A 27,550-nucleotide genomic window follows, 5' to 3' on the forward strand; every position below is an offset into this window, starting at 1 on the left:
ATACTTTTAAGTTTGCAGATTATTTCATCTGCCATTTCTAATCTTCTATTGAGCTCTCCTAGTGAATTTTCCATTCCAGTTATTGTACTCTTCAATTCTATTGCTTCCATTTGTACCTTATTATAATTTTTTGTTGATAGTCTTTCTTTAATAACTTATTATGATCATACTTTTTTTGAATCATTTTCTATAGTAATTTGAACATAATTATAGTAGCTGTCTTGAAGTCTTTGCATGCTAAGACCAACATCTGTACCCCTTCCATGATAGTTTCCATTAACTATTTTTCCTGAGTATAGGTAACAGTTTCCTGCTTCTTTGCATGCCTCACAATATCTTGTTGAAATATAAACATTTTAGAAATCTAGACATTATAGCAACTCTGACTTCTTTCTCCCTTTGGGATAATCCAGATAACTGTTAAATTTCTTGTGATTCTGCCCCTGTTACATGTTTCAGTCAGGATATCAATCCTAGGCTAGCTATAACATTGGCCACCAAGATTGCTACTTTTGGGGGAAATGTCCAAAACATTTTTCTGTTTTCTACTCCAATTCAAGTCAGCTTCTTCCATTATCAAAGCTTCCCCTTTCGTAGCCTGCCTTGCTCTCATAGTAACACCATGTTGATGGAGCTGGTGAGTGGATGGGAACATCCCATGCCAAAACACCACAGACACCAATACTTCTTACCCAAGGTTCAGCAGTTTTCCCTTTAATAAAAACTTCTCAATTTGTTGTTTTACTTCCAAGATCCAGAAATGTTGTTTTTGACAATTTTGCCTAGTTTTATTTTGCATTTTGGGAAAGGGTTAGATATGATTCCTCAGTTCACCATTATAATTATAAATGTTCTGCCCACTAAATTAGTTTTTACAGTGCATGTAATTCCTACATTTGATGAAAAGCTCTAAAACATGTATCAAAGGTGCTCAGCAAACTCCAAGTATGATAAACACAAAGATTCTGAGACTATTTTATGAGTATACCTGGTGTAGTAGACAGAATTCTATAGTTGCCTCCCCAAGATTCCCATCTCCTATTTTATTCAAACACTAGTCTAGGTACTGTGGTGAAGGGAACTTTGTGGATGTAGATACAATTTTGGATGCTAAAATAGGGAGATTAACCTGAATTATCCAGTTGGACCTAGTCTAATCACATGAGCCCTTAAAAGGAGAGAATTTTATCCAGCTAAGTTCATAAAGATGGAACAAAAGAGGAAGCAGGAGAGATGAGGCTGAGGGGAGGTCAGAGAGATTCAAATGTGAGAGGGCTTTCTTCTGTTTTTGCTTGTTTTGAAGACAGAGAGGTGGGGGGGGGGTGGTCAGGAGCCAAGAAATGTGGTTGGCCTCTAGAAGTTCAGCATGACTCCCAGGCAACAGCCAGCGAGGCAATGGGGTCTTTGTCCTACAACCTCATGGAACTGGATTCAGCCAACAATCTGAATAAGCTTGGAAGTAGATTCATCCCCAGAGCCTCCAGAAAAGAATGTAGTCTTGTCAGTAACTAGATTTCAAACTTGTGAAACCTGGAACAGAGAACCAGCTGATCCACACTGTGCCTGGTATCCTGACTTACACAACTGTGAGATAATAAGTGGGTATTGTTTTACACCACTATATTTTTGGTAACTTGATATGTCAGCAATAAAAAACTAAAACACCAGGATTGAGTAAATAGTATGTTGTGGATATGAATAGTATGTCATGAGCCAGTTTTCTCACTGTTAGAGCATTACAAATAAGAATGAACCTTGTGGTGTTGGACTGCAGCTGGAGATACTCATATTTGTATATACACATGGGTGTGGGCATGCAAATCTTGGTTCTTAAATTCTATTCTCTAATAAAAGGAAACAGGGATCATTGCAGAAAGGACACTACAAGATAAGCCAAGAACACGGTGTGCTGAAACAGCAAGAATATGCTTAAGTAATGATGGAGTCATGCCAAAAAAGACACAGGAACCAACCTGACAGAGCTCCCAATTGTCCACATGGGAAAAAATTTGAGAAAAAAAATTAATGGATTATAATCCATAGAATAAAATAAATCTCAATGAATTCATCCTTATATAAGTAAATTATAAATTGAATACCTTAAAAACCGAGAGATGGGACAACTCTTTCTTACAGTAGAATCCTGACATAAAAGATGTGATGGAAATAGAAAATCACTATTGGCAAAAACCACATTAAGGTGTGGATCTTAATAAATTAGTGGGTGAAACTTGGCTGAGAAACAGGTTACTTGCACAGTCTGAAATTATCTCTCACAAGATACTTCTTAGTCACATAGGGAAAAACAAAGTTAGAGTCATTGTAGCTGGCAGACACATACCTTAAGCAAGTGATCAAACTCCTATCAAATATAGAAATCATGTACCCCCTAATACCAATGCACTCAGAAGGACATGATATAATTTCTATGGTACTTTTGCCAGAAATGTATAGCCTCAATATAATCATGAGAAAACACCAGAAAGCCCAAATTGAGAGATAGTATACAAGGTAATTGGCCAGTGCTCCCCAAAAGCATTCAACTCATGTATGGGTAGCTAGCCTCCAAATGACTCCCAATGACCCTGACTCCTGAAGTGTGCAAATTCCCTTCACTGCAGTATCTACATTAGTGCACTATGTCATGAGGCCCTAGGACAAGCCTTCAGATGAGCATTTGTTTTTTAAGGCACTAAAGTTTGGGGTAATTTGATGCAGCCATAGATAACAGGTACATCGTGAAAGGAAGAGAAAGACTAAGGAAATATTCCAGATTAGAAGAGATTAAAGAGACATGAAAAATAAATTTAATGTGGGATCCTGAACTGGATCTTGGACCAGAAAAAGGTTAGTGTTACAATGGGCAAAATTAGATTAAGATCTTTAGATAAATCAAGAGCATTAAGCTAATGCTAATTTCCTGTCTTAGATAATTATTCTTTGGATACGTAAAACATTAACTGGGTAAATCTTACAGGGGAATTGTGTGTACTATTTTTGTAACTTTTGATGTCTAAAATTTTACAAAATAAAGTTTAAAAAAGAAAGACAACCTAAATCCAGACAGAAAAAATTAGGGTATCAGTTCTTGAGAAAAAAAAATGTTAACTAAATTAATTTTAGCTAAAACACTAAAATGTTTTAAACCAACTTGCCCTTTCAGTTTTTAAAAATAGGCTATATTTTCTACTACTTACTTTTTATTGCCCATGTGTAATGTATAAATTAACACTGATTGTTTGAGGTGCAATAAAATACTACCCTAAATTACTGATGGAGCCTGTATGCATTGTAAGGGGAACAGGGCATTATAACTCAAATTATTGTCCAATCTGATTTCTTTAAAAATATTGAACTAAGTATTTTGATAAAGCAGGAGGAATTAAATATGTCCCTTCCAAAGCACATTACTTTTGCGAGTCTCAGATATTTTGAAAGCAGTCATCAGCAACATGTATTCTATTCACATCAAACTCATATATCTGCTCTACTTGGAAACTATTGTGTGAAAGAATTCTCCTAGTATCTATTTCATAATGAAAATGGTTTATACTGAATTAAACAGGTTAATTGAGATATCAGAAATCATTAGATTTATTAAATCCCATTTGCCAGGTTTGAAAGTACTGTTTTTCACTTTTCCTTCTATAAAATGCACTGATATTCATAAACAGAGATAAATCTCAATTCAAAATCTGTGTTATTTAATAAAGTTAAACTCTTAATATATTACAAACCATCTGATTTTATAAAAGATATATGTATACATTTTGCACAATTTGTTTACAATAAAATCTTGAAAGGTAATAGATCTAAAATTTTATTCATAATTTCCTCCAATTTATAGTTAAATCAATTGTACACAGTTCTTTCAATGTATAAGACTTTACATTTGTATTTTCTATAATTAAGGGAGCACAAATATTAAGACAAAAGTTTTAAAGGCATATTTCCAATTATGTACAAAATTAACAAAAAGTCAATTTATAAATTCAAGCTTACTTTAAAAATCAGTACAAATTGTAAAAAATACATAGTATGAAAAAATTTTCTTCTAAAAGTAGCAAAACACCACCCATAGTTTGGTAAATCCCAAAGTATAAACTATTATTATAAATTACAGTAGTGTCTATACTGCTCTATCACGAAAGGAGGTATTCTTTGTAAATATGCATGTCATAAATAACAGTCTGATTCCTTCAAGCATGAAAATTATTTTCATTTAAAACTTTGTAAAAATGTATTGCCTTATCAAGCTTAGCATACTGAATACAATGTAACCCTCAATAACTAAATATCACCATGAATGCAATTATTTAGCAATTTGTTTATCAAACTATTTCTATGTGTGGGGTGATTTTTCCCACTCTCTAAATTAAGTGGCTCTGATTATTTATTTAACTATGTTTTTATAGCTATTTTGTTTCCTCTCTTGCTGTCAGTTCATACTTCTCTTAATGAGTTCTACTGGATTAACCATTATTTTACAGCCATGAAATGCTCTATTCAATTCCCCACTTCCACATATATGGCCCAGAAAGCTTAAGCTCTCATTTAGCCTTTGCTCCAACAGGAAGCAGCACCTGGCTAGAGGGAAGGGAGATTGCTTCTGAAACAAGGTACAGTATGCCTATCTTGCACTGTTCCTTTAGTTGCTATGAATTTTCTGCTTCCCAACAGTCTGGACTTCTGGCTACCCATTCAGCTGGCTTTGATCTTTGGTGTGCATACATTCCTGGTTTAAGTAGGAATGGTTCCTGACCCACTGCTCCTCTACTTCTTTAACAGTCAAATGTGCTTGCTTGCCTAACTCCTAACTTACTCCTTCTCTTTGAATTTTATATGTACTATTAGTTATTGAATCATTATTGGTCAAATACTCCATACTCTCTTAAATTCCATGAATTTCTAGTGCTCCTGATCCTGGTTTCCTACCAGCTTTACTCTTAGATCATGTTATCCTGGATCACAGTGTATAAAATACACTGTTTCTAAAAAACAAGTACAAGTAGATAAAAGCTGATGGGGAAGAGGAAAGCTAGTAACAAAGCTTATTAAATTAGTGAAAGTTTTACTGAAAATTTCAAATGTAAACACCTCTGCATTTGAACTGAAAGGAACTAACACTTTTCATAATCAGTAAAATTCTTAACCATTGTAGAAGTTATTTTTGTTGATGTTCGCTTATCTATTTCCTTTGTTTTCTAAGCAGATAAAGTTGGCATTAAATCTGACCTGAACAAATGTATTGAAGTTATGTTATCAGGTATGTGAAACAGTTTAACTTTCAAAATAAATGCATCAGTCAAAGAGTAGAGTTTAATGTTTTAATCAAACAACAAGAGATTACTACTGTAAGGAAAAACACTATTATAGGTACTATATATAACGTGCTAGGTGATCATTTTTTAAAATAAGAAATATTAAAGTACTGAATATTTAAACATTGATCAATAGTTCATTAAGAAATTTTTCATGTCTAATTGGCACTTTACAGAAGTTGGTAATTTACTCATGGAAGACGTGACTGAATAATACTATCCCAGAATCATAAAATTAAGGGTTAACAATCAACAAATTATTTTCTGGAATTCTTGAGTTAAAGTGAAAATATATGTTTAAAATGATGTCATTTCTGAATTCACTGTATACTAAGACAAAAAGAAAAAAAAATAGCCTACATTCTAATATTTTAATAACTTATTATGATAAAGGCCAGACTAGTATATGTAAATTTAAAATCAAAGTGCATTGTGTAGCTGGTTTTAAATTCATGGACTTTCAATAATAATTCCTGAAAACCATCAGATAAGTTTGATTAGTTTAAAATTTTACACCATAAATTTGCTAAATAAGCCCAAACTATTGGCAATGATGGTTAAAATAAAGTGCAAGAGTGATGGAAACATTCCCTGCCCTTTTATGATGTAAACTTTTAATTAATTGTTGGCTTTTCCAGTTTAGTTATTATTAGTTGGGGGCTTTAGACCTAGACAATAGAAAATAAGTGAGTGTATTATATATATATGTGAGTGTGTTTCGAGGCTTTTGGTGAACTTTGAAGGCACATGTCTGTTTCCTAGAGCAAAAGCAAATAAGAATCCACACATATACAGAAGAATATTCAATTATAAAACATCAACTTTTTAAATACAATTTTCCATATTAGGTAAATAATGCTGCAATGGCAAGGTACATTCTTAGAAATGAAAGTCAATTTTCTAGCTGTAAAATATTTTCCTCTATTTCACTCTTCATTTCTGGTTTTGTTGAGATCATTTTCTTCTGAAACAGCGGTCACAACTGTATTCTGATTTTGAAATAACACATTTGTCTCTATTGGAGGTGGTTTATACAAAAAGATTGCAAACCCATTGAAGAAAATGGTAATAATTTTACAAGTAACACCTAAATATAAAAACAAAAATTAGCCATGCATTTATGCCTTTAATTATTACAAAAATTAATTTTCCTTGAAAATTCTTCATAGATACGAACTCACTACTTTAAAGAGAAGATTATATGGGCATAATAGTTCTATGTTTTAAAACATTTAAACATTGAGGAGAAAGGTAAAATTCTTCTATAAAAATGTACAAAAATAATTATTCTATTAGTGGTTTGATTGTATACTTTTGTAAGATGTGTTGTATAGGATAATATAAAGCCATGTCTGATATCTAACTTTGTTAATACATTACCATTTCTATAAACACTTACAAGCAACCAAAAGTTAATAACAAAGACAGATAGTTTACATGATCTTCTAACCTGAGTAATCAGTTGCAGCATTTTCACATGTACAATGGAAAATTGTTCTAAAAATAAAAAAGTCTTTGGCATTCTTAGGATAAACCTCTGTAGGAACATATAACCTTCAATATTCAACCAAACTTACCTTTAAGTAACCACTAAGAACATGAGACATTAAGATTCACTTCACAACTTTGATTTGTTTTTAAAGAATTTCTAGTTTTGAGCTTGGCTATGTGAAGAGAAACTACTTCTGGTCATGGTGTAAACATTTATTAAATGCCAATCAAATAAATGAAACAACCTCATAATATAGTTTTTGCAGTTGCTGATTTCTTTTCGTTAATCACTAATATTTTACTCAAAAGTGTGGACTTGAAAAACATAAATGCTCATAGATTTAAGCATTAGTAGTTTTACAGGAAGATAAATTACATAGATCCTACTGGTACAAGGTCTTATTTTTTTCTGAAAAAGTTAAAGGTGTCTATAAGGAGGAAATAAATTTTCACACTCATCACTGTGCAGAAAAAGGAACAATTCACTGTCCATATCTTTTGGTTTCAAGGTAAGATCACAACCAATTAAAGACATTTTTAAACATAAAAACATTGAATAAAAATGTTTTATTAATAGTAAAAGCAGAGGTAAGATTAATTTTTTTTATTCTAGTCACTATCTACTCTACCATTATTTTTTCCTGGGATGTACATATTTATTTCTAAGGTGGATATTTCATTAATTTGTCATTAAAAATTCAGACAGCAAACTCTAGATTTAAACACTTGTAACATTAATAAGCCTATCTTGATACATGTGCTAAAATTATTGCAATGAAAATAGCACATTATTTGCATATACATACACATATAAATATAGTATAATGTAAATATTTTCTTTCTATTTAAGATTTCTACAGGTTGTTTTTTAAATTTCCAATATTAAATTTTACCTTATTAGTACAAACTAGATGTATTGCTCTACTTTCTTAATCTTATCTTAAGTTTCATTCATTGTTTAACCAAGGCAAAAAGGGTTAAACATCATGGCTAACATTTTAAGCTATTAAAAAATTTCTTACAACCTGCTTTATCAAAGAACAGTTTCCTATCTCAGCTCTGTATGCTTTCCAAAGTGCAGATACTTAGACAATAAATATTCATGAATGTTTGCAGAAAACATCTTTAGGTTTTTGGTTTACTTCTAAAAATTTTTAACATCATTAAAGGAAAATTATATCATACATGATGTAATGAAGCCTAAAATTTTATTCTACTCTATTTAAAACTGAGCCTTGTAGACTCCATTCAAAGACTCTCATAACATGCTATGATAGTTGATCTCTGTTACAGGGCAATAGGATGGTCCTATGGTGTGGACTGAGCATTCCATAATGCTATGGCTTCAGTAATTAACAAAAAGATATTTTCCTTGACATCATCAATTTATGCTCTATTTATCAACAAGTCACCACTTACATATTGCCACTAGCATGTAGGCCATCTTGATGTTATCATATATCCAGCAAGCTCCTTTAATTCCACAGTCGTTAATATCCCAGAAAGCACATGTGCTGTCTATTGTGATACCAAATATAATTGGTCCAGGTATTGTACCTAGAAGAATTATATGTGAAATACAAATGGGTGAAGAATATAGTTTATAATTAGAAATATTTTTATATACATAGTTATAGATATAATTTATAAAAAAAATTAAAAAGGCATGAATCTTTCCATATGAAGTTAATCAATTCATATGCAAATTAAGGGGATGTACAGAAGCACTGAGAAAACATTCTAAAATAATTTTCATTTCTAATCAATTAAAAATTATATTAATAAAAAGCTCTAGAGTATATTGGGTTAATAATAGTTTTAATTTGCAGCTTTTCTAATGTAATGACTGTGCCTTTGAAATTAGCTTTGAAATAAATTATTCTTGATCACAAATAAGTTTGCTGAACTACAGTATAGGTGTTATGTGTATATGTATGTGTATATAAATTAGTTTGTGTGTGTATAGATATAAATACACACCATGTATTTAGTGTATACATACCCTAACATGTATGTGTATGCGTAAAAGTGTATATTTATATATATATGCACACACATATAAATTCACACTGAACATGCTTAGGAACACTGCTGTCTAATACACAACCTCCCCTCTACCCCAAGAGCCCAAGGCCACAAGGCACTAAACTTCCATATAATTAAGAGCTCCAAATAAGAGGTCTTATTTCTTGGCAAAGAGTACAGCTACAGCCAACCTGTTGTTTCATTACCTGCATTGTGATGGAGTTGAAAAGATGGATTAAGATTTAGGATATCTTTTTTCTTAGTCTCATTGCCACCATTAGTTGTGTTTCTAAGGGCAAATCCCTGCACCTCACAGGCCCTAATTTACTCATGTGAAAAATGGGAAAGTTGGATTAGATGATCACTAATGTTCCTTCCAGTTTTTTTTTTTCTTTTGTTTTAATAAACAATCAATATTATTTTTATTACGGTTTTCTCTTTCTTCTGGGACCTTATAAAATTCTGATATAAATTCTTTCTTCTATTAGTCTTAGTTACCCATAAAAGCTATGCCACAGTTTTAACTGAAACATCTTAATTCATTATATTTTATTGCTAATGCAACACAATAGTGCCACAAAGGGAGATAAAAGCAGGGAGAAAAGGCATATGGCAATGGTAAAAAATTTATTATAATTAATGTTGGCAATAGATTTTATATGAATAGACAAAAAAAAGAATTTTTCTTTTACTATGTTTTATCAGAAATGTGTTGATCATATTTTATATTCTAAGACCACATTTGCAGCATAGTTGGTAACAACAGCTAACCAATCAGGTAAGTTAAAAATAAAGTTATTATTTTCTTATATAATACTTAAATAATACTACACTTCGAACACTGGAAAACAGCTTTCCTCAATCACCATTATGCAGCTTTCCACTGTATTCAAATTAATTATTGTCTTTGCATATACCATAATTGGGTAAATCAATAAAACTAATGAACCAAAATAGTCAACAGGTACCAAGGAATTAAGAAAAAATGGCATACCCAATAATCGCAGAAACATAAACTGTGTTCCCAATGCTAGAGAACGCTGCCTGTAATTAACACACCTGGAAATATTAAATACATATTAGACCAAAAATGGCTGTATAATGTACTCATTCTTTCAGCAAGTTCATTTTTTAGACCAGTTTAGCATTGATGTATTAAATTAAACGTATACAGAAAATAAACACATTTTTTTAAGTTTATATTTAGTTCAGTCTTTTTGGAATTACAGAAGAAGAAAAATGCTATCTGAACTAAAATATTACAAATAATACAAAGAAAGTCATTAGCTTCTATGAATTTTAATAAATGTAAATGAAAAGGACATTCATTAACAAAACATATTTCTGGTTACTGCTATTAAGTTGCCAGCAGATAATTCTAACTCTAACTCTTACTAACTTCGAGACAGAAATCATATCTATTGGAATAAGGTACAAATTTGAGGCCATGTAAAATGGTTTCTGAGGTTCAATAGAACTCAACAAAATTCAAATAATGATTGTGGGCCAAAGAGGAATAAGACATAATGTCAGCACATAAGAGAATCAGATGAAAGATAAAAAGGATCAAGCAGTCTTTAAAAACGAAGAAGTAGTCACAAGGTGACTTGGGTGCTTGCTCAAAAATGAAGTTTTAAAAATCGTTTTCCTCATTCTCTAAACACCTCCAATTTCCATATAGTGTGATGTTGCAGACAAATTTTTTAAAGAGAATTCCTAAACTTTCCAAATGACAAAAGTGTGTGAAAACGAAAGCATTTACTAAAGAACAAAGGATTGAAAAGGGAAAAGGCTAGAGTTTGTGAGGGATGATTCAGAATGGCTGGTGAGCCCATAGAAGAGCCGGTAGGGAGTGCATTGTAAAGCAGTGCAGAGGGCCTGCTGAGGAAGAGCAGCTTATCAGCCGAAGGCACAAATGCTGACAAAGAGCCAGGTGACAGCCAGCTTCTTACCCATCAGCATAGTTTACAGGAGGGTTTGATATCACGGCACCTAATGTATAAGGTAGGGTACATGTCATTCTGATTCTAACCTTTACGGGAGTGTGTTTTATTTCCATCACACCCAAATAGAATTGAAAATATCTTCAGCTTACAACCAAAGTTCATGAAAAACAGGGAAACATCAGGTCCATGCCAGGTAGGCAATGTTAAGACACTTTCACATGCATGATCTCATCTACACCTCATATATCTGGGCTCAATAAAGTAGCGAATCCAGTGCCAAACAACTAATGATCTTGTAAAGGGCTGAATTAGAATTGAAACCAATTGGTCAATATAAACCCCAAATGAATCCTTGAGTCAATTTTCTTTCCATTGTTTTAGGGACTGCAAATTTCACAATATAATACATACCTAAGGATGGATGTAGTTATAGGAGTACCAGCCATAAAGGTAAAAATAATAGTAAGAAAAAAAATGCCAAGGAACATGGGCAAGTTTCTACATCGGCTTTCACATTTTCCAGCTTTAGCTTCAAAACCAACACTTTCTGCATCAGATGTTATCTCTGTTTTCCTTCCAATACAGGAACAGTTGTAATATATCTAGAAATATTAAATATAAAAATGATTAAAGTGTTTTAAAAATAATTTTTATCATTGCAAAATTAGTACATCTCTAGATATGGCAAACACTCTCACACTGTCCATACCCATATATGGCAAATAATGCTAAGAAATTAAACAAATGAAAACAAAGGGTCATATTTATGAAGTAGAGTCATTTGTGTTTGATTTCTGTGGCTATTACTTCAACGTGTAACTTATTATTGGTTTATGATTTATAAAAAGAAATTGATGAGAACTGCCTGACCTTTCATACTCTTCACAATAGACCATAACTGTGCAGATAATGTTTACCTGCTAACTTTCTTCTTTTCCATTACAGGAGGCAAAGAGACATCTTGAGTGAAAATCTCATTACCTGCACTAACCTGAGAGCAGAAACCGTAATTTTGATTTGCAAACTCATAAGACTGAAAAAAAAAAAATGTTGCTTTTAACCTTTGACTACAATTTTTTGAACTTTTTCAAGTAGCTTTACTGAAAGCAAACTGTATCCCTCCTAGGATGATGTATTTATGACAATAAAAAATGTAATTTACTCCTTCATTAACCTCAAGGCTATTTTGAGTATAGATAGCTTAGGAACTACTCGTATATACACACACATATGCATAATGAAGGACGGTAACATGATAAAAATCACAAGTATTAGCTTTGTGGGGAAAACAAAGAATTCAGATATTTTGAAAGGTTGTTAAGCATAATTATTTATTTTTCAACATCAACCCCATCCTTACTATAAATTTTTTTCCTCATTAAAGGCCCACACTGATAGATGGCATTCCCAAAACTGACTGTTACATACTCAGCAATCAGATATAATGTGATCTTTAAATATTTTAAGAAAGAAAACTGAGAATAGTATTTTCTATCCTGGTGAAAGTTTACAACTATCTTATATAAAGAAGTATACATTTGCCTGCAGTGTAACTGTTAGTCAAATCTGTTTAGTTTGGGTTATTGGTGTGAGATATGAAGCTAATATTCCTGTTTACTGGAATTCTTATCAATGCATTTTGCCTTTATGAATATTCCAAGAAAATAAAATTCATGCAAATCAGTAGGGTGTTACATGGAAAGGTTGGACATAAAAAAAAAAAAAAAAAAACAGAAGTCAGATACCAAATTTGGAAGTCAAAATATTTTGCTCTTCCTAAACAACCCCTAACAGACAATTTGCTGATTAAGATAATAAATATCTTACTATTTGTTGAAAGTTATAAATATTAAATTAACCATACTTAATCAATACCATTTCAAATGTGCATTTGGTATTCAATTTTGATTTTTGTTTTTCTTGTTCAGGATATTTGCATGTATCATTTCCAGATATGTAAGCAAAACTTTTCCCAATAATTTGTCTTTCCGTCATCTTCTAATCAGAGTTAGTCAATAACCTTTATTGATCATATTTTACATACAGAACATTGCTATCTATTTATTCATCTCTTTAAAGTATAGTCATCTGCCAGGTACATCTGATTCTATGATTAGCATTACACTCACTTACAAATTTGATTCCCTATAAATGACACAAACATCTACTTTTCTCAAGATGCTTTGAAACTAAAGCAATCCCAGAGGCCAACCAGTTTGAAGGCATGCAAATCCTCAGTTTTGAGATCTTGAAAATCTTCCTAATGTCTTTCACTACATTTTCATAGGTACTTTATAGCCATGGTCTTCTTGATTTTATTCCAAGGATAAAATCAATATATAGGTCATCCAATTATAATTGGCTTATAATATGATTCATTGCAGATTTTTTTCCTGAAGATTTTAAAATTATTTTTTGATGATCATTTTAATATTTACAGTCTAGGTAATTTGAAAAAATGTTCATTATTTTCCAGATTCTGGCTTAACTCCAGCAGTAAGATTAAACCCTAGTGTGTTGTAATAAACTTTTAATGTATTTATTAAACATACAATTATTAAGCATATATGTACATATATATGTACACATACATTTGTGTGTATGAGCACATAAATGTGTATAAATACACACATAGTGATCCATGTTGGTTTCAGAAGAAATTTAAAGTAATTTAAAGATGATTTCAATTAAAGTATACTTATTTATGCAAAAAAATATTTCTCACACTCTTCAGTTTTTCTTTACATTGGAAAAGGAAAGCCATTTCACTGTCCCAAATTTCAAATATTCAAGACTGTGCTTACATATCTTATTCATTGTTGTCTCTTATGCCATACTATATATTTCCCTCAAGTTCTCCAAAAGTTAACACATTATTTACTAGTGCATAACACACTATGTCTTTGCAGTAATCTGAATACTATTTGTTCACAAGGCTCTTAAGTTTAACTAAGATGAAATCTTTCATAGATGTAGTACATTAAAATTCTAATAGATTCTCTTAAATTATTTATCTGTATTAAAAAGAAATAACATCTGGCAAACTAATATGCATTGTACTTTCAATTTAAAAGTAAATTTATATTTGAAAATGAATCAATTATTTGGTTATTTAAAAATGTATCTCATGGTGTATCAAATAATACTAACAAATGTTTATTAGCTATCTATTACACTGTACTAAGCAAGAACAGGGAAAGTTCACTGTCTTCAAGGAGCTTAAAATATAGTTGAGGAAAAAGAAAACAAGAAAAAAACATAAATAATACTTCACTACTACAACAGTAGTGACATTACAAAAACATATGTGAGTAATTGCCAAATTGATATTTCAACAATAATTGCATCTGGGGCAAAGAAGAGTCTTTGTCATCTGGAGTGGTCGGAGGAGGAGGTGTGGGCAGCGAGGAAAAGAATTGGAGCTTTGTAACTCCACTAGAGGTATAAAGGAGGTCCTCCATAAACACACAAGCACACTGTCTCCCTGACAATAGGTTGAGTAACAAACACAAATTACCGGTGGCTGTCTTGTTGAGACAGAACTTATGCAACCTGCAAGCAGGGAGAAAAATACTGGACTCCATCTCTTCCACAGAGAGGATAAAAATATGATGGCAAACAGTTACAATTGGCATTGCAAGGTGCTGTCAAGTTTCCCAGTTCTCCTGTCCTGTAAATAACAGAAAGAGAGTGAATTATTTATGTTTTAGCTTTTAAAGAATAGTTCAGAAGCATTGTTATGTGTTGCAATTCAGTCATTTACTCACTTAACATGTATTTAAGAACCAAATGAATAATGCAAATAAAATGTCTCACTTCCCACATAGAGCTTAACTTCTTGTTAGGGAAAGAGGCATTGAAAGCAATAGCTATATAATATAATATTTTTAAGTGATAAGAAAAATAAGGCAAAGCAAGGGAATATACCAAGGTTTCTCATTTGGGGCCAGATAATTCTTTGCTGCAGGGGCTGATCCTATGCATCATATACATTTAGCAGCATCCCTGGTCTTTACCCACTAGATGCCAGTGAGACTCCCCTCAGTTGTGACAACAAAAAATGTCGCAGGATATTGTGCAATTTCCTGTAGAGTAGGGCAGAGAACAACAGGGACACAAAATTGGTCCTTGATTGAAAACCATTGGAATGGAGAAGGGAAAGGGGCACAAGTTTAGATGCACTATTCAGAACCAGTCTCTTTGAGTGAGGTTGGAACATTTGAGAAGACTCTCCAATCTCATTGGTCAAAAAGATTAGAAAATAAAATCCTTACTTTTAAAACATGTTTATATATATCTTTTGCAAATAAAGTTCTAAATGATTTGGTATAACTTGAATGTGCTTTAACAGAGCTCCATTCCATCATGTTTAAATGTTACAGAGATTTATGTCTCCAGCATAACTATATGTAGTCAGTATGTCACCATAAAAGTGTCTGTCATCTTTACTAACACCAGCTTTAAAAATAATATATAGTTACAGAATAAAAGAGGAAGAAACAGAAGTACAAATAATGGACAAGGACAGATAAAAGATAAGAAATAAACAGCAAAAAGAGGAAAGGAGAGAGGAAGGCCTATAAGGAGAGAGAAAAGATCCCCTTTCCTGAACTCCCAGCTTTGTACAAGCCACTATCCCCACAATTATCCTGTTTTAGGTCAATTATTTGAATATTCACCACTGCAGGAAATCACTCCCAGGCAGGAGAAATATAACCAGCGCAAGCTTTCTGTCCTCATGTTTTCTCCTCTTCTTTCCTATCTTCTTCTTAACTCTCTTACCACACAATGGATCAGAGCGAGGAGGAGATCTCTGCTTAGGAAAGTAACCATGGCTTTCAAAGTGGCCCCTATTTCACATCTGGAACTGAGGCATCATCCGTGAGATTTCACACCACTCTCTCTAACATGACACAGCAAAACTGTAGGAGACAGCTACAAGTATTGCCCCTCGGGAGGCTCATGAATGGTAAAGGCAGATTGATCAATGTGTACTATCTACAAAACTACAGTTATGAGAGAACACAGAAGAATAAAAGTCTTTCCTGCTAAAATGGTAGGAAATTCTCACTCAGGCAATTGCCTGAGATCAATTCTAAACAGTTTCTTCTGAACAAAAAAGTGTAATCTCAATAGTCTATAATTAACACTCAATCATCTACAACAAAGTATCATCCTAAAGGAATTTCTATTTAATTTTTGAGAGTATTCTTGCATTTATATTTGATTATGATTGTGAATATATTGTCTGGAATTCAAAATCTCCAACCAAAATAGTGCAAGCACAATGTCAAGAGGAACACAACATGAGCTCAAAAGCGACACAATCTGCATTTTCCATACTACTCCTACTGGGAGGACTTCCTTCTTGTAGTCCCATTCATTTTAGAATTTTTAACCTGGAAGGATGAATAAAATCATGGACGTCAGATTACTCATTTTATCAATGGGAAAACTTTCATTACCAAATCTAACTCTCCCGGTTCCCCTGGCCCCATGTTCTTCAAAATAAAGGGTTAGCCTAAGCAAATATTTTTCTCCAATCTCTCCTTTATTCATTCATTCAACCAATATATACTGAGCAAGTAGGTAGGCCCCATGTTAGGTATTAGAAATTCAAATCTGAATAAGATATTCTCTGTCTTCAATGATTTCAGTCTAGGAATGGGGATGGGCACAGATATACATACACTAATATGGTTAGTGCAGTAACATATCTGCCAAGGACATTTGAGAAGCACTGATGGAAAACACCTAAAAGAAGGCAAAGGCAAGTTTGGAGGAAAAGTGACTGAAGGAACTGCGCCTGAGATGATTCTTAAAAGGATGAGTAAGAGGGAAGGAAAAGCTACTTCAGAAAAAGCTGGTACTAAAGCATACAGAGTTGCAAAACAGCACCCTGATGGGTAAGTATGCACGATGTCTGAGGCAGGGAGTGATAGGAAGTGCACTTGCAGAGGAGCCAGAGACCAGGGCCTCATGGGCCCTGTTGAAAACAATGGACTTTAACCTTTTTGAAAAAGGTAATCAATGAAATACTTTCAGACTGAAAGGTCATATTGTCAAATGTATGTTTTAAAGCAATAATCCTGTGAGTTATACAGAGAATAAGTGTGCTGGTTTGAAGCTGTTATGTACCCCAGTAAAGGCCATGTTCTTTTAATCCATTCCTGTGGGTCCAGACCTGTTGTGGGTGGGACCTTTTGGTTGGGTTATTTCAATTTGAGATATGACCTGGCCCATTCAAGGTGGGTCTTAATCCTTTTTCACTGGAGTTCTTTATGAGAGGATAAAGGATGGAAAGAGCCCAGAAAGCTGAGAGAGAAAAACCCAGAAAGAGCTGAGAGAGAAAAGTCCCAGAGATGCTAAGAGAGGACCCACAGAAGCTCAGAGAGGAGGTCACTTGAACCAGGAGCTGAAAGCAATGAAACTCAGGAGTGAAAGACCAGCAGACGCTGACCATGTGCCTTGCTATCTAACAGAGGAACCCCAGATGCCAGCAGCCTTTCTTCAGGGAAGGTATCGTCCTGTTGATGCCTTAATTGGTACATTTTCATGGCCTTAGAACTGTAAATTTGTAAGCTAATAAATCCCCATTGTAAAAGCCAACCCATTTCTTGTATATTGCATTCTGGCAGCTTTAGCAAACGAAAACAATAAGTTTGAAGGAAGGGGCCCAGTTACAATATCCCAGGACAATAGGTGACGACAATGTAAATGAGAACAAAATTACAACATTCAGATTACAGAAAACAGAATCAGAAATATTTTGAATTTAGAACCAGTAAGATTTGGTGTTTGATTGATTGAAGATGGGAACAGGATGGAAGAGTCACGAATAACTCCAAGAGGGCAAGGAAGAAAGGTTGCAGAGTCAAGGGGGGAACATGGGGAAAGGAACTTGGGAGGAGCTTGTGAGGAGCATTGAAACTCCTCTGTCATCTCACAAAGCCTTCAGTAAAATCCACATTGCCCATCACTGCTTTTGGAGTTGGAATTCTGTTTTATTTTGGGATGCAGACACCAGACTCAAGGCTACCATTCTTGTACTGGGAGACAGGCAAACACTATAAATGAATGATTCATCTAGGATTAGAGAGTAATAGTTGCTATGCTGCAGAATGACAATATTTAAAGAGTAGGTGGAGAGCATAAATTTCATGAAGGATAGATTGAAGAGAAGAATTGGAAACAATATGGAAACAAATGAGTGGGAGCTTGAAGGAGAAAGCAATCAAAGGGTAAACTGGAAGTAATTCACCACTCTGCCTAGATTCTCTTCTCACTCTATTCCATAGTCTGCTGCCAGAGTTCTCTTCATCAACCATGATTCTATTCATGAAAGCAAGCATTACAATCTCTGCCTATATTGTATTGCTTGCAATATAGATTCAGAAATAAGGTAACTAGAACAAAACTATCCCCACAACTCTTGAAATATCCTTTATGCAATATTTTTAAAATTTAAATTTCCAATGTGTATTTCTTATTATAAATGACTACAGAGACTATACAAGGTTTAAGACAGTATGATGCAAACTATAGAAAAAATAAATATAGAATATATGCACTACCATTAAAGTGCTGGCACATTGACCTACATGTTTTATGAAGGTTTATGTCATGATATAGGGGAGAAACTATCATCAAGAATATAGCAGATGGTTGTGAAGTTTAGTAATTGTCTTAAAATAAATAAGCAAATACATACATATATGCATATATGTGTGTATACACAAACATGAGAAACTTGTTTATGATAAGAATTTAAACATTACTTATTTATGTTTGAACTATTATTCAACAATTATGCCTATACAATAGGCAAAGTTTTCCCTAAAACTATTGCAACACTTTAATATATATGCCTCTTTAAGATGCTATTACAGATAAGCAATGAATTCCTAGTAGACCAGATACAGAAAAATATATATGTATAATTACTATACTGTTTCATATTTTTATGAGGTTCTAAGTATTTAAAAAAAAACATAAATCACCATTATCATCACTAATTATCAAAATAAGATCCAAAGATCCTAAAGGTTGTCTAGATAGTATAAGAACAAGGGGAACATTTAATAACTAACATTTCTAGAATATACTTGGACAATCTCCTATTGTATTTAGTGCCATTCCTTTATTAAACATCAATAATGAATTAATTTAAAATTTTATTAGAAAATATCCCTTGAAATTATCATATTATTGATCTTAAGCTTTTTGAATATACTGTCAAGCAGGGCTTTAAGTGAATATATCAATGAACCCAATTCATTAATTCATAGCTAATAAAGCTCTTTTCACCCATCTGTGCTTCAATGGCTCTACACTATGTTGGGAATTGAATCATGTCCCCCAAAAAAGACATGTTCAAGTCTTAATATGATTCTTGTGGTTTGAATGTGAACCCCTTTGTAAATAGGAGCCTTGAAGATGTTATTATTAGGTAATGGATAGACACATTTGTGAATAGGAAATTTGAAAATCTTATTTAGATGAGGTCAAATTGAATCAGCTTGGGCCTTACTCCATATGGCTGAAGTCCTTGTAAGGAGAGGAAATTTAGATAGATAGATAGTTAATGGAGCAGGAGAAGTGGAAGCCTGAAGGCGAAGCCATGTGATGGAGGCAGGGATGCAAGCCAAGGAACCTTAAGGATTGTTGCAAGCCAGCACAAGAATATTACCAACTCTGGGAGAAAACATAACCTACTGAGACCTTGATTTTAAAGTTCTAGCCTCCAAAACCACAAGAAAAAAAATTTCCATTGTTTAAGCCAGCCCACTTTGTGATATTTGTTGTAGCATCATGGCAGACTAAGACACACTGCTCTACAACCCTTTCTTGCTCACAACCCCTTCTTCTTCCTTCCATTCCTTAAAGAAGTATTTCCTGAGGTCCTTAGTCTGTTCTTTTTATACATCTTTTCTTGCCTACATGTTTCTTGGATGAGATTATTTGAATTAAACTGTCCATACCATGGATATTTTAACTAGCAGGGTACAGAAAGTAAAATTAAGAATTTGAGGCCACAGAGAAAAATAATCTAACAGCATCACACCTATTTTGGGACCATTAAAATATATCTCTATATTTATACCTATAAACACATGCACACATGTATGTGTGGGTAGGTATGTGTATAATTGCTTTCAATTTTTTCACCACTAAAAAATGTGTGCATTAAGCACTTTATGCTTATGCTTTATCTTTATGCCTGTGATCCTAATATCTCTTGATGACCAACCCATGACCACTGCACCCCCAAACACATGCATTTCAAATTAGCACCATCACAATTGCCTTCCCTTCTGACTAGGACTAAGATAACTCTCTTGGTAGTGGTTATTGATTAAGGTAGAAAATACCAAACGGATTCACATATACTTTGTTGGGTGATAAACTATTCTGTTAAACCATCCAGAACTTTTTTTTCTTGTTTAAGAGGAACATGTAGAAAAGTTGTTTTTTGAGATGAGTTATAGGAATGAAAGTCAGGTCTACTTACTTTTCAGCATGTCCAGGTATTTTCCTACTATTCCTGACATACAACCTAAAGTCCCACTCAAACACGTCCCTGTACTTAGCCTTCAATTTCTGGCACTTATGCTTTGGCTTAGCATATTAGTTCTTCCTTTTCCCTCTTCTCCAATTTTTATCTCTCAAATTCTGTTGTATCCTTATGGGACATTTAAACCTCATTTCTCTATCAGACTATGAAGACTTTTCTGACTCTATTCAAATGAAATTTAAAAAAGCTTTCCCTCCTTTGAATCCCCTAGCACTTTAAATTTTCCACAATACCTAATCCATTGCTCATTCAGTTTTATTTTCCAGTCTCTACTGCTACACCATAAAGTCCTTTAGAGTATGGATACTACCATAGAGGTCTGCCATAGGAAGCACTCAACAAATGCTGGATTTATCAATGCTTTCAACCCTCAGCATTCCACTAACGCAAAAGAATGTCTTAGATATGAAGAGCAATTAGAAATCTTGATAATTGTTATTGGCAAACTTTTCCAAAGTATATTTTATTTATATCCTAACAAACAACATATTATACAAAATTATGGATTCCTTGACCTAGGGTACCACCTCTCTCCATAGCCTCAAACACATGTAATGAAGCTTCTAATTCAGCAGTCTTTCATACTAAACTATAAAATACACCACTTTGCAACACCCCTAAGGATTCAAAGCAAAAGAAACATGGCAAAAACAGATAAATTCATGAAACCAGCTGTTCTGGTTTGCTAATGCTGCCTGTTTTGCAGAACACCAGAAACGGATTGGCTTTTATAAAGGGAATTTATTTGGTTACATAGTTACCGGTCTTAAGGCCATTAAGTGTCTGAGGTAAGACATCAACAATCTTCACTGGAGAAAGGCTATCGGCATCTGGAAAACCTATGTTAGCTTGGAAGGCACGTGGCTGGCATCCACTTGCTCCCAGGTTGCACTTCAAAATGGCATTCTCCATAATGTCAGTGTCAGCTTCCAACAGCAGTCTTCAAGATGTGTCTCTCAGCTGCAGCTAGCTGTGAGCTCCTTCTGTATGAGCTTTTATAAGGCCCACGCTGAATGGGCGGGTCCATGCCTTCACTGAAATTATCTAATCAGTTATCACCTATAGTTGGGTGGGTCACATTTCCATGGAAACAACCTAAACCAAAGGTTCCAACTTAATCAACACTAATACATCTGCCCCTACAAGATTGCATTAAAGAATATGGCTTTTTCTGGGGGACACAATATATACAAACCAGCACACCAGCTATAGGTAGAAGTATGTTTACAGATCAGAACAAGAAGTTTCTTCCTTCTCTACAATGAGCATCTGAACTTCACTTTCATTTTTCTTCTAATCTACTGTTAACACGCCAATGAGAAAATTTTACCACAGGGAGAGAAATCTCAATTTTTTAAAATTTAAAACAACAAGAACATAAAATATGAAATTCTTGCCAGTGTGCAAATTCCTTCAGGACAAAGATTCTCTTGTATTAATCTTTGTATCCCTGATCCAAGCATAGTACCCAGCATATAATAGTTGCTCCTTAAATGTTCCCTAAATAAATACCTCCAACTTATAAGAAGACCATCAATTATGTAAACTAAAAAAAAATAAAATAGAATAAAATAAAAAATTACATGTTCTTACACAGGAGAAAGTCTTCCAATAATGAAAAAGTCTTCCAATAATAAAAAAGGCCATTCCTCACCATTTTATTTAAGAAAGCATATGCTTGACTATAGACATATACTTATTTTAAAATTCTGATTTTAATAGCAAAAATAGTTGAAATATATTTACCCATTATATGATTCAGACACACCAGCAAATGGATGATTTTCACATTTGGCATAAATAAACACAGAACTCAGCACAAGTGCAACTCCAGATGAGAACAATGCAAACTTCATTGTGTTTTTACACGTCATTTTGAACTTTGAAACAAGGACACCACCTAAAATCTGACCAAGAGCAGCTCCAGGAATTAAAACAGCCCCTAACAATAAAAAAGACACAGGCTGTGAGAAAATAAGTATACCCAGTAATTGTAATTGGTACAATTGTCAGTACAATTGAAAAAAATCAAAGCAATCACCAATTTGGTTTTAACATATGAAATTACTCACCTGATTCAGAAATATATATATAAATGACTTAGTCCCATAAAGGATTAATAAAATTAATGTTTTGAACATTAAGATCATACATATTTTCTTTAGCAATATAGCCTTTGTATCTGTCAAGTTCATAGTGTCGATTATCTAATGTAAGAAATTCAGAAAATTTAATCAAAATCGATATAAAGTTTAAATTTAAGGAATAGACTATCTAAAATTATATGATAATATTCATAAACATTTACTGAGGCAAAGTAAAATTATTAGATTAAATTTTAAAAAAGAATGTCTTTTACCTCCGAGGATAGCTGAAAAGCTGGATGACAATCCAAACTGATTTTCTATAAATTTAGGTAAAAATGTAGCAAATCCAGTAGTAATTAAGGCTTCTGAAGTAGTTGATAGAACTAAACACATAAAGACAGTATTCCTCATCAAATTCTAAAGAGAAAATACAGTTCACCAAATGAATACCTATGATTATGCTGTAAAATGCAGCATTAGAATGGTAACATTATGAAATGGCAGTTTTAAATGAACACAATATAATGATCTCAATATTTCCTCTAGTACAAAAATATAACTAATTTATTAATTGCTAAACTATAATTAATAAATTCATATGTGCAATGCTGAGAAAATGTGTATGTGGGGCACCTAGAGAATTCACAGCAGATTTCACAAGAGGGTTGCTGCACCTTCATCCTATGAGCAGGGAAGAAGAGTAAAAGGCCTGTTTAACAAAGTTCCCTTCCTCCACTTACTGCAGCTCTCCATACTATAAATCCACCCCTGTTTGATGCTGCTGTTGTTGCTGTGCTTTGAATTCCTATATCCAGTAAATGAAGAACTTTACTGTGAGGAAAAGATGAGAATAGTGTCTAAGTACCAAATATGAACTTAGCTCCATGAGAAAAGGACTCAGTAGTCATGTACAGGGTTAAGTAAGTTTAAGTAGGTTTCTAAATTGCTGGACATCTCAGAATCTTATTAGCCTATAAGAAGGGAGTACAGATAGGCAATATTTTAAATATATTTAACCATAAAATGAAAGTCAAATTACAGTTCTAGAATATTAAATGAAAAAATATTTCATGAAACGGAGAAATACACACACTAGTCACAATGGACAGAATAAGAGATTTAAAAGACAGAATCAGATGATCTAACATAAAAACAACAGGACTGCCAAAAGGAGAAAAAGTACCTGAAGGAAGAGATGTAATAATAAAATAATAATAGTAGAAAATACTTAAGCCTTTACATTGAAAAGGATCATGGATTCCCATGAAAGATAAAGTTTAAAAAAAAACATACTTAGACATAATCTAATGTGTAATGGTTAAATTCACATGTCAACTTGGCCAGATTATGGTGTCCAGTTGTTTGGTCAAGCAAGTGTTGGCCTGATTGTTACTATGAGGATATATCCTGGACTTAAATCATCATTAAGTTGATTGAATGTATGGCTGATTACATCTATAATCACCCAAGGAGATTACCTTCAACAATAGAGACTTTCATCCAATCAATTGAAGGCTTTGAAAAGAGAAGAGATGATTTCGGCACTCAAAAGAGAGAATTTCCATCTCTACTTCAACCAGTTTCTCCTAGAGAATTCATCGAAAACCTTCAATGGAGTTCCCAATTTGCAACCCACCCTATGGAATTTGGACTTGCCCATCCCCACAGTCACATAAGGCAGTTCTTATAAAAATCTCATAACAATTACAGGTATCTCCTGTCAGTTCCGTTTCTCTGGAGAACTCTGACTAATACAGCTCTGGTACCAGGAATGGTTCTTGAGAAACAGAATCTTGAGGATGAGATTTCTAAATTGGTTCTGGGGATTTTTGAATTTGTTCTCTAATCTGATTAGAATCAAAGACACTAATGACACTAATGACTCTATTTCCAATAATCAAGATGGCAATAGACCATGGAGTGAGTTGGCAATAGAGATACACAAAATATCACCACTGGGTATAAATGGGATCAGGCTGCATTTATTGATATGGGCCCACTAAGCAGACTTTCTGGATTCAATGTTGTAGCTGCAGTGATTAGAAAGGGCTCTAACAGTTTGTTTGGGTGGTTGCCTGAAGCATGAACCAAAAGGTGGCCTACATTACCTGAGGTCAAAATGCCAGAACTGTCCTGTCCTGGTATAATGTAAATGAGGGGATTCAAAGGCTTAGAGAGATTGTAAAGTTAGAGTGGATTTATCATATAAGACATGGTCACCCATCATAGGAATGTCCAGAAGTCACACCATGCAGTAGGACTGTGAGGAATAAATTTGTGAGACTAACTACATCATCCCTCAAGAGCTTTGCGGTCACTCTTCTCTGTAGGTCAGATATTACTGTAGGAACTGCTGTCACTGAACTTGAGTCCTTAAACACGATGGGGAGGTTTGGATCCCAGGTTAGCAGAAGCCAAGTGGTAGCACTTAATCACCAAAGACATGGTGGGTTCAGCTACCATAACAGACAGCAGACTCAAAGAAGCAATAAAAATTGTGTGACTCACAGAGACCTATGGCACTGGCTAGTAGATCATGGAGTACCTAGAAGTAAAATAGGTGGTCAGCCTACTAAATTCTTACTTGATCTGTACGGGCAGAAGAGTTCTAGGTCAAGTGAAAAAAAGTCTAATTTGAATTAAAAAAAAAAAAAACAGAGAGTCACAGCCCTTGATTAATTCTCAGACTTGAGACAGTTCACAAACCTAGAGCCCCTTGAATGATGGAAGGCCTAGTCCCCTTGGGAAGGAACCCTGTTACACTGGCAAAAATGTATATGGTTAATCTTCCTCCAGGCCTTCCCCTAAAGACACATACGGCCTTTTGCCAGGGTAACTGCATCAGAGAAAAGAAAATGATCAGACTTTTGGGGGATTATTAGACACTGGTTCAGAAGCGATATTTATTCCAGGAAACCCAAAACATCATTGCGGTCCATGAGGCAGAGGAGAGGCTTATAGAGGTCAGGTGATCAATGGAATTTTAGCTCAGGCCTGACTCACAGTGGGTTTTATGTTTCCCTGGATCCATTCTGTGGTTACTTCCCCAGTTCCGGAATGTATAATTGGAATAGACATATCCTGTAACTGACAGAATCCCCACACTGGTCCCCTGACTTGTGGACTGAGGGCTATTACAGCAGGAAAGGCCAATTGGAAGCCACTAGAACTGCCCCTACCTAGAAAAATAGCAATACTGCACTCCTGGTGGGAATGTAAAGATTATTGCCACCAACAAGGACTTGAAGGATGCAGGGGTGGTGATTCTTACCACATCCCCATTCAACTCTCCTATTTGGCTTGAGCAGAAAACAGGTGGATGGAGGATGACAGCAGATTATTGTAAACCAATCAATCAGGTGGTAACTCCAATTGCAGCTGCTCTACCAGATGTAATAACATTGCTTGAGAAAATCAACACACCCCTGGTACCTGGTATGCAGCTATTGATCTGGCAAATGTTTTTTTCTCAATTTCTGTCAGAAAAGACACCAGAAACAGTTTGCTTTTCACCAGCAGGGCCAGCTTTGGAAAGCTACTGAGCTTCAGTAGAGACCAAATACTCAACCACAGGCCACCAAGTTATCATGAGACCTGGGTTGCCTATCATGATCTGGGTGTTGTCTGACACACCAAGCCATAAAGTTGGGCATTCACATCAGTTTTCTATCATAAAATGAAAGTGGTATATAGGATATAGGGCTTGAGTAGGTCCTGAAGGCACAAATAAGTTACATTAAGGAATTGGCCCAAATACTCACGGCTCCCATACTCCTGCTATATTACCTTCCCTTTCTCAGCCCACAGCTATGACCAAATATGGTTGACTGAGGACAAAAAAACTCAGAAAGAAAAACGTTACTGCATGAAATACAGGTACCACTCAAAAGTGGAAAACTGCAGCACTTTAGCTCCTTTCTGGGACATTCCTGAAGGACAGTGATAAGGGAACAGTGGATGGAACTTTGAGCAGTGCACCTTTTTATTCATTTTGCTTGGAAGGAGAGAAGGCTGTAAGCCCATTTGCATACTGATTCATGGGCTGTCACCAGTGACTTGGCTGGATGGACAAGGATTTCAGAGGAACATGATTGGAATGTTGACAGGGCAGTGTGGGGAAGAGGTAGGTATATAGACATTCTGAGAGGGCAAAACATATGACGATATTTGTGTCCCACATAAATTCTCACCAGAGGATGATTTCAGCAGAGGAAGATTTTTAAAACCAAGTGGACAAGATGGCCCATTCTGTGGATATTAGTTGGCCTCTTGCCCCAGCCAGTCCTGTCATTGCCCAATGGGCTCATAAACAAAGTTGCCATGGTGGTAGGGGGTTGAGGTTAAGGATGGGCTCAGCAACATGAACTTCCATACACCAAGGACAAACCAGCTGTAGCCACTGCTGCGTGCCCAATCTGCCAGCAACAGAGACCAGCACTCAGTCCCCAATACGGCACCATTCCCCGAGGTGATGAGCCTGCTACCTAGTAGCAGGTTGATTACATTGGACCATTCCCATCATACGCAGTGTTTTGTTCTAACTGGAATAGACACATACTTATGTGGGTTTTCCTTCCCTGCACCAATGTTTCTGCCAAAACTACCACCCATGTACTTACAGAATGCCGTACCCACTGCCATGGTATTCCACACGGCATTGCTTCTGATCAAGGAATCCACATCATAGCAAATAAAGTACAGGAATGGGCATATACTCATGGAATTCACAGACCTTACTATGTTCCCCATCATGCTGAAGCAGCAGAATTGATAGAACAGTGGAATGGCCTTTTGTAATTGAGTCTTACAGTGCCCACCGCAGGGCTAGGCAATGTTCTCCAGGAGGCTGTGTATGCTCTAAATCAGGGTCCACTTCATAGTGCAGTTTCTCCCATAGTCAGGCATCACAGGTTCAGGAATCAAGGGATGGAAATGTGAGTGGCACCATGAACTATTACCCCTAGTGATACACTAGAAAACTTTTTGTTTCCTGTCTTTGAAACCTTAAGCTCTGCTGGTCTACAGGTCTTAGTTCCACAAGGATGAGTGCTTCCACCTAGAGACACAATAATGATTCCATTGAACTGGAAGTTAAGAGTGCCACCT

General features: G+C 34.6%; 1 protein-coding gene across 1 annotated transcript in view; it reads right to left on the reverse strand.

Moving 5' to 3' along the window:
* Window positions 1–3,917: 3,917 nt before the first annotated feature.
* The window catches only part of SLCO4C1 (solute carrier organic anion transporter family member 4C1), a 105,736-nt gene continuing 82,103 nt past the window's right edge, over window positions 3,918–27,550 (reverse strand). Inside the window, 8 exon segments of the mRNA XM_037801802.1 lie at window positions 3,918–6,408; window positions 8,232–8,369; window positions 9,832–9,896; window positions 11,195–11,385; window positions 14,301–14,341; window positions 14,344–14,453; window positions 22,104–22,299; window positions 22,717–22,861. Of these exon segments, the coding sequence (XP_037657730.1) occupies window positions 6,248–6,408; window positions 8,232–8,369; window positions 9,832–9,896; window positions 11,195–11,385; window positions 14,301–14,341; window positions 14,344–14,453; window positions 22,104–22,299; window positions 22,717–22,861 (1,047 nt within the window). The 3' untranslated portion in view covers window positions 3,918–6,247.

Source organism: Choloepus didactylus, chromosome 13 (assembly GCF_015220235.1).
Source record: "Choloepus didactylus isolate mChoDid1 chromosome 13, mChoDid1.pri, whole genome shotgun sequence".
NCBI classification, from domain to species: Eukaryota; Metazoa; Chordata; class Mammalia; order Pilosa; family Megalonychidae; genus Choloepus; species Choloepus didactylus.